We start from the raw sequence: 8,860 nt of genomic DNA, 5'->3' as shown, positions 1-8,860 counted from the left end.
AGACACCGCAGATGCTCCACACAAATGGCCCAGGAGAGTCTCTGCTTCCCTCGGAAACCTCACAGGCCAGGTCTCCATCTTCGGCACTGCTCTCGTCTTCCCAGCTCCTACAGAACAGCCCGCTGAGCTCTCAACGCTCAATGATTTTCTAGCCCAAAGTTCCAAACTCCTTCCACAATCCCCTCTAAAATAACATTGTCAGGTCTGCCGCAGCCATAGTCCGTGATCCTGGTTCCCATTTTTCTCTTAGGTAGGGTTACTATCAAAGTGATGCAACTAGCCAGGCCACATGGCCCCAAAGGGCTCGTGCTGTGGGGATAGGGTGGAGTTTGCACTCTGCAAAGCCACAGTCAGCATCTGGGCCTCAGTTTCCCCACTGGTCAAATAAAGACGAGCTGATGACTGACGTTCCGAGGAGAGGCCAATGTACAGCAAAGGGCCACAGGTTTGTCCCTCTTTCCTTTTCCTGAAATAAAAGAGGCACATGGGAGCAGACCAGGAACTGTGGGGGTGCTGCCCACTTGCCAAAGGGCTCCCCACGGGAGGTGGTGCAGAGACCTTTGGGCTTGGACAAGCAGCCAGCAAGAGTGGGAATGCCTAATGAAAGGCCACTTGGGCAGAGTAGCAGGAAAAACTGCCAAGCGGAGAGAAGCTAGCTAGTACCATGACCCAATCCTACTATTCAGAGATGAAGGTCATTCCTGGGAGGGCCCAGAAGCAGTCCAGCCCCAAGCTGTCGTCTGCCCTCTTGCTCACTAGAGCTGGCACCTTTAGGGTTGTTTCAGTGATGGCTAATTTTAGGAGTCAGCTTGACTGGCTCACTGCTGCCCAGCTGGTCAGTTTCCCCTTTGAGCGCGGGTGATTCTGAAAGAAGGGTATTAGCATTTGCATGAGAAGTAAGGAAGACCCATCTTTTTTTAAGGTTGGGGCACTAAAGACTCACCAGAGGAGTTATCGGTGGCTGTGAACCACCACGTAGGTTCTGGGAACCAAACCTAGGTCATTAATTTGCAAGGGCAACAAGTGTTCTCAACTGCTCAGCCAGCTCTCCAGACCTTTGTCCCTTTTTAAGGTTTTACATTTTATTTTAGATCATGTAAGGGTTGAGGAATTTGTGCACAGGTGCGTGCAAGGGCTAAATCCCCCGGAGCTGAAGTTATAAGTGGCTGTGGGCTGCCATGCATGGGTGCTGGGAACAGAACCTAGCTCCTCTGCAAGAGCAGTACACACTTTGACCATTGAACTATCTCTCCAGTCCTTGCTGCACTGTCCTAATAGAATTTAAAAAAAAAATCAAATCAGAACTCCCAAGGACAGCTTGTGTATGTGGTACCTCACTCCTGTCAGGGTCTGTGAGCCTGTGAGTTCAGTGACCTCTGTGACTATCTGATGTCTTATCAGCACAGGGAGCTGAGGCACAGAGAGCTAGGCCAGTTGTTTGAGGTCACAGGGTGCGTTCAAGACCTACCTGGGTGCGAGCCTACACAGTCTAACTTCAGCTCCTCCTTTTGCCCTTTGACCTGTGCTCTCAGAGACGGGAAGATGACAGAAGGAGAAGGGGCCGCTGATGATGGCAGCAGACTGGGTGCTCTCTGCCCTCAGCAAGGGCTCAGTTCTTTAAGGCCCAGGAATGGTGATGGCCTTCTAGCCCACACTTCTCTTCCAGCCCCTCAGGTTGTTGCCTCCCCACACACATCTATCGCCCAGGCTTTCCCCCCAGCCGTGTCATCTACTCCCTTCCTCTGCCTCCCTCTGGTTCTCAGGCATCGCACGCTGGCCGGCCGCAGGGCCTGTGCACCTGCTGTCCCTGCCCTGGTACACTCCCCAAAAGGATGCAACTGGCAGTTAGCTTCCTCCAGGAGGCTGCTCCTGCCCATCCAACCTAAGCAGGCTTTATGCAACCACATCTGATGGGGCTGGAGAGATGGCTCAGCCGTTAAGAGTGCTTGCTGCTCTTGCAGGGGACCTGAGATCTGACCTCGCACCCACGTCAGGGAGCTCACAGCCACTTGAAACCTCCAGCTCAAGGGATCAGCCCTCTTCTTTGACCTCCATGGGCACCTAAACACATGTGCCCATGATCACGCACATACACACACACACACACACTATACACAGAATTAAAAATAAAATCTTTTTTAAAAGGCATTTAGAATGTCCGGCAGGACCCAGGGATGTAGCTCAGGTGGTAAAGTGCTCCCCCTGCATGCATGAAACCTTAGTCTCAGTCCTCAGCTCCACAGGAACGAGCGTGGTGCGGCATGGCTGCGACTCCAGAGTTCCAAAAAGGAAACCGCCAAAAGATCAGGAGCTCAAGATGATCCTGGGCTACACAGGGAATTTGGGACCAGCCTGGGCTACACAGGGAATTTGGGACCAGCCTGAGCTACACAGGGAATTCAAGACCAGCCTGGGCTATACAGGGGATTCAAGGTCAGCCTGGCTACACAAGAAATTCAAGGTTAGCCTGAGCTAAGTGGGATGGTTAGAATATAAACATCCCCCACACGCTTGTATGATGAATGCTTGATTATCAGCTGGTGGCACAATTTTGGTGGTAGATGGGGTCTTGACGGAGGATGTAGGTCGCAAAGATCATACCTGGTCCCTAATCACCTTATTCTCACAGCTTCCTGCCCACCCTAACATGACTTCCTCCACCACAAAGTTCATACCATTATGATACCCTCTCTGCTTTAGAATTCGGGGCCAAATGACCCCAGGCTAGACCCTCTGAAAACACAAGCACGTGTCTTTTCCCCCTTTGACCGTTCACACTGCTATCTCAGCCACAAAGCTGCAAAAATGACCAACACAACCTAGACGTGGTATGAGCTATGTGGATGCCGAGCCATTCAGGCACAGTCTCTGGTCATGCCGAGCACTTTCCATACGGACCATCTCGGTCTTTCCATACAGACAGGTCTCGGCAGGAGGCACTGTGCCTAGCTGCTGGCTTTTGTGGTGTTCAGAGCACTCCTGGGTGCCCCGCAGGTCAGGTGTCTGGAACGCAGTTTTGAGCTGGGACGCTTCTCACTTGCTATGGATTTATGGGGACAGAGCTACACTTCAAAGTGGAATTGCATCTGTGTTATCCTACCAATTAGAGACAGCATGGTGAAAGGAAAATGCCCAAAAGGAGCACAATTGTTGAGCATTTATTTAGAGGTATGCCTTGTCATTTTGCATACACTGCATATCATTTTTTAATTTTAAAAAATTATTTATCTTATTTGCATGAATATCTGCCTGCATGTATACCTGTGTACCACACGCATGTCTGGTGTCTGAGAAGGTTGGAAGAGGGCATCAAATCCCCTGGAAATGGAGTTACAGACATCTGAGAGGTGCCATGTGGGTGCTGGGAATCAAACCTGGCACAAGAGCAGTCAGTGTGCCTAACTGCTGAGTCATCTCTCCAGCCCCACACAGCCAGCTTTTTATATGGGTCTGTTTATAACAGCTTCCTCTGAGATGAACACTTTCCACCCTGCAGTTAGCTTCTTAAGCAGGAAGTTCCTGAAGCTGACCAGATTCACTAGGCCCCTCCCTGCCACAGTATTTTGGGTTTTTTTTTTGGGGGGGGGGGCAGGGTGAGTTTTTTTCTTTTTGTTTTGTTTTTTTGAGACAGGGTTTCTCTGTATCTTTGGAGCCTCTCCTGAAACTAGCTCTTGTAGACCAGGCTGGCCTTGAACTCACAGAGATCCACCTGCCTCTGCCTCCCGAGTGCTGAGATTAAAGGCACATGCCACCACTGCCTGGCTTATCTTCTTCTTAATATAACTTACTTAATAGAAAATCTAAAGATTTTAATTTCTAGAATTGATTGCCTTTAAGGATGTGAGCTCCTACAAGCCCAGCCTGTGCTAGGCTAGCATGCTTACATATGTACCTAGCCTGGACAAAATCCTGCTTATCCAGCACCCGCTGACCCGTATCTAGTGCTCCTCTATTGCAGATGCTCAGCAGGAGAGATACAGGGAATTCATCACTCCGGTGACAGAGCAGGGGTCTGGGAGAACTAGTGGAAGCAGGGCAGAAGCTCCAGGAAAAGATTACTGACTCAGGAGATGGGGGGGGGGGGATCACAAGTTGGAGGCCTGCCTGGGCTACACGACAAGACTCTCTTTTAAACAAACAAAAACCAAAAAAATAAACAGAAAGGCAGGGAGACAGACAGACAGATATCAGAGCAAAGCTTAAGTGAAAAGGAAGGACCCCTGCAGACACCTGAGGAAGAACACTCCAGGCTGTTGGCACCAGTAGCGCTGAGGCCCAAAGTGAAGCGACTGCAGCCCTAGTGGCTGCCATGGGACATGCGGTGAAGGAAACCAGGAAGGGGCTGGGATGGCGCTCTGGAGGGTGTGAGGCCAAGGTCTTTATCTCCTTGTTTTGCACTGGGATAAACTGAGGTCTCAGTTCACAGAAGTGACTGTGAAAAGCACAGATTTGGACCTGGCGAGATGGCTCAGGGTTATGAGCACCTGCTGCTTTTCCAGAGGACCTGGGTTCAAGTCCCAGCACTCCCCTGGTAGCTCACAACTGTCTGTGACTCCAGTTCCAGGGATCTGACACCTTCATACATGCAGGCAAAACACTGGTGAATGCAGATAACAAATCATTTTAAAATGCAAAACAAAAAAAGAAAAGCACATATTTGGGGGGAGGCAGGGTGGTGCTTGCCTTGACTCTAACCATTTGACACTCTTGTCTCCATGCCCAGGATTGCCAGTAGGGGTCGACAGGCCCCCATTCCTCCCATTCACCCTACCAAGAAGGGCCAGAGCCCCTAGACTCTCCACTCCTCTCTATGGGAACTCGCAGGGCAGCCCCACGGGTTTCAGGACCAGAATTAGGCACCCAATGTCGGGATCACCACTAGAGTTTCCGGGAATCCGTGGGGGAGCCTCCCTGCTTTGAACATCTGCTGGACTGAAATGCCTTACCTATGTGTTGTGGGGGGCGGAGACAGGAGGAAGCGGAGAGCAGACAGGGATGAAGTCACACACAGGGAGAGGCAACGGACATAAGGAGAACACTGACGCCTAGCAGAAGGACAGGGTGACGTCATGGGTGGTGACACCCACCCACTGGACTGGTCCCTCTCTGCTCTCATGCACAGCCATCTTGAAGTCATTCATGAAGCTTGACATACGTGGGATTGCACACTCTTATCGTGCCTTGCAAAATGAACACACAGCCCTTGCCTGTGCTTGTCTGACAGGAGATGGAGAAAAATCAAGTGGGCTCCCATGGGCAGGGTCGTATGGACAAAGAATGGGTAAGGAGACAGAGGACATAACTCAGCAACAGGAAGCTTGCCCAGCATGCACAGTTCCCAATACTGAAATAAAAGGGGGGGAACATGATCAGATTCCAAGTATTTGCATGGGTGGATTCTGGGGAGCTGTGATGTGTCTTTTGTGGCACCAAAAAGGGGTGGGAGTGATGGAGAAGAAGAGCCCCAAGTTTTGGGGCTTTCATGAGGTAGGTCTCCAGTGGGCTCATGGAGTCTGGGGCACAGTTTTTGATGCTTTAGCCCAGCTAGGACGCTGTGATCCTCTGCACACAGAGAGGAACAGAGGCTGGCTGGCTGCTTGAGGCAGACAATTGTGGCGGCTCAGTCCAGGCCTGTTCGATATTCTATTGACAAATTCACCTTGGCAACCTGAAGCCCGTTCCTCAAGAGCACGGCGACCTCACAGTGGTATTGTGTCTTAAAGGTACATCTTCAGAGGTTCCATAAGACGGGGAGAGAGGGGACAGGACCAAGCAGAGGCAGAATGTGGGGGCCCCTCCCTTCCTCACCCGTAGCTATACTTCCAGTCTGCGGACAGAGGCCCCCTTTGTGTCCCCCAGCCCTCTCCAGGCCCAGGAACCTCACGGTAAAACCCCTAACCATGCTTCCTGAAGTAGATGCTCAGCGTTAAGACCAGGCTGCTCTAGAGGTGGTATCTGAAGGCCAGAGGGGCCGCTCTGAGGGGGAGTCGCTGATGTATGCCACTACTAATCAGTCCTCTAATGAGAAACATGAAAATGACTCAGAGCAGTGCACAGGGCTGCGGGGGCCTGCTTACACAAATGTTGCCTTTTCTCACAGAGGAGCAGGGCTGCCTGCAGCATGGGATGCATGCTATAGGACACACACACACACATACACACACACAGAGGTGTTTCCTTGTTGACCCTTCGATGCCTGAAAGTCAGAATGCAGGTATGACTCTGACCCCCGGATCAGCCTAAAGAGCAAGGGGCAAACCATCTGCGCCCAGCTACCCATGGCTCAATAGCTTAGCCCCATACAGCATTGAATCCAGGTCTGACTGTCAATATCCTATTTGGGGAGAAAAAGGCAGAAGGCAAGCCGGGCGGTGGTGGCGCACACCTTTAATCCCAGCACTCGGGAGGCAGAGGCAGGAGGATCTCTGTGAGTTCGAGACCAGCCTGGTCTACAAGAGCTAGTTCCAGGACAGGCTCCAAAGCCACAGAGAAACCCTGTCTCGAAAAACAAAAAAAAAAAAAAAAAAAAAAAAAAAAAAAAAAAAAAAAAAAAAAAAAAAAAAGGCAGAAGGCAGGTGGGGCACAAACGGGAAGGCACCTTCACTGGGAAACCGAGAGGGGGATGAAAAAGCCACTGCAGCGTGGGAGAGAGAATCCTCGGCCGGCGTCTCTGTGTACTTCACAGCTGTGACTGCCTTTTAGAATTCCAAGAGAGGTTGCGCCGGCCTTTCCTGCCGCGTCTTTCTCAGTCGTTCGGCTTTCCCGCCCTCTTCGGGTCCCGAGGCCGCCGCGCTTCTCCTAGCGAAGCATGGCGATGAAGGCCGTGTGCGTGCTGAAGGGCGACGGCCCTGTGAAGGGCACCATCCACTTCGAGCAGAAGGCAAGTGGTGAACCAGTTTTGGTGTCAGGACAAATTACGGGATTGACTGAAGGCCAACATGGGTTCCACGTTCATCAGTTTGGAGATAATACACAAGGCTGTACCAGTGCAGGACCTCATTTTAATCCTCACTCCAAGAAACATGGCGGACCAGCGGATCAAGAGAGACATGTGGGAGACCTGGGCAATGTGACTGCTGGAAAGGATGGTGTGGCCAATGTGTCCATTGAAGGTCGTGTCATCTCACTCTCAGGAGACCATTCCGTCATTGGCCGCACAATGGTGGTCCACGAGAAAGAAGATGACTTAGGCAAAGGTGGAAATGATGAAAGTACAAAGACTGGAAATGCCGGAAGCCGTTTGGCCTGTGGTGTGATTGGGATTGCCCAGTAAACATTCCCTGTGTGGCTGAGTCTCAAACTCATCTGCTGTCCTGCTAAACTGTAGAAAAAACCCAGAACATTAAACTGTAATATTAAAAGTGTAAAAAAAAAAAAAAAAAAAAAAAAAAAAAAAAAAAAAAAAAGAATTCCAAGAGAGCCTGCTCTCCCACACCCACTCCAGCGGGAGATCTCTGTGGCTCTATGCAATATGCCTTGGCTTTTAGAGTACTAATTCCTGGTCCCTGGGGTGAAAAAATAAAATCTAGTCACCACCAGCAGGTTGAAAACTCGAAGGATCTTTTCTGTCTGTGGTGCTCCTTCTGCGCGGCACTTCCATTCTCTCTAACAGAAGATAACACCAGCTTCAGGCAAGGGGGTGGGGGCAGGAGACCCATTTCTGAATCTTCCAATTCAAACGAGTCAAAGAATACAGAATCGCCCCATTATAATCATTACTGTCAAATCCCAGGGCAGTCAGCTCGCTGACACAGGCCAGACGGACATCCGGGAGAAACTGGTACTGCCAGAGCTGCTTCTGTGAGGGGTCGGGAGAGCAGTAGGCCTGGCGCTCCTGCCTGGCCTGTTCTGCTGCTCCGGAGGGAGGGGAAATGGCCAGGCAATGCCCATGGACCAGGCTGGGAGCCTGATTCGCCACATCTCTGGAGAGATATCCTTCTTTGGCCAAAGCCAGGGCTGTGTTATGACTTTCGTGGGTTCCGAGTCTGTCGGCCCTCGTGAAACAGCACTAAATATGCCATCGCCAAGCTGGCATGGTGGCGCACGCCTTAAACCCCAGCACTCAGGAGGTAGAGGCAGGCGGATCTCTGTGAGTTCAGTTCAGCCTCATCTACACAGCACATTCCAGGACAGCCAGGGTGGCATGGAGAGATCCTGTCTTTAAAAAAAATTTACACCTTCACCTGTGTTAGCATAATGGCCACCAGCAGGTCACAGAGAAAGCGATAGTATTCCCTTTGACCTCATTTGTGCTCCTGATTCAAAAGAAAATATACCTACCTATGATGGAATATTTTTTCCGCCTTCCTCAGGAAGGGGTTTTAAACACTTTCTACAACAGGGAAAAGACCATGGGTGCTGTGACCAGTACACAGGGAGACGCCGCTATGGGATTCCGCCTCTAGAGGCCTTAAAACAGTCAGGTGCAGGGCTGGGAAGATGGCTCGGTGACTAAGGCCATCTCTTCTTAGCATGCTCTCGCAGAAGACCCTAGTTCATATCCCAGTGTCCACACAGCAGCTCATGATCATCCGTAATTGCAGTTCCATGAGATCCAATTCCTTCTTCCCATCTCCAAAGATACCAAGTCTGGTGTGTGTGCGTGTGTGCACAGAAATACACACATACAGCACAGACACACACACAAACATACCACATACAGGAAAACGCATGCAAGCTAAAATAAATCTCAAAATAGTCACGTTCACAGAGGACATGAAGAATGGGGGCTTCAAGGAGGAGGAGGAGACCCTGCATATTTGATGAAGACAGGGTTTCTGCGTGGGGAAATGAAAGCCTCTACAAGAGCACGGAGAAGCCCGCTAGACAGGGTACATCAGCTTGGCATAACTAACTGTGC

The 8,860-nt window shown here is 50.8% G+C and overlaps 1 protein-coding gene across 1 annotated transcript; it reads left to right on the top strand.

The window, feature by feature from the left end:
* Positions 1 to 6,722: 6,722 nt before the first annotated feature.
* LOC130878217 (superoxide dismutase [Cu-Zn]-like) lies at positions 6,723 to 7,365 on the top strand. Its single transcript, XM_057776060.1, has one exon. It carries the CDS (start codon positions 6,809 to 6,811, stop codon positions 7,271 to 7,273), a length of 465 nt encoding a protein of 154 aa, XP_057632043.1. The 5' UTR covers positions 6,723 to 6,808; the 3' UTR covers positions 7,274 to 7,365.
* The last annotated feature ends 1,495 nt before the right edge of the window (positions 7,366 to 8,860 follow it).

The sequence above is a fragment of the Chionomys nivalis genome, chromosome 7, assembly GCF_950005125.1.
Source record: "Chionomys nivalis chromosome 7, mChiNiv1.1, whole genome shotgun sequence".
Taxonomy (NCBI): domain Eukaryota; kingdom Metazoa; phylum Chordata; class Mammalia; order Rodentia; family Cricetidae; genus Chionomys; species Chionomys nivalis.
This window is presented reverse-complemented; position numbering and strand designations above follow the sequence as displayed.

Bases quoted from the DNA above. Each gene is read 5' to 3' on its own strand.
- LOC130878217 (XM_057776060.1), top strand. From the start codon at position 6,809: ATGGCGATGAAGGCCGTGTGCGTGCTGAAGGGCGACGGCCCTGTGAAG.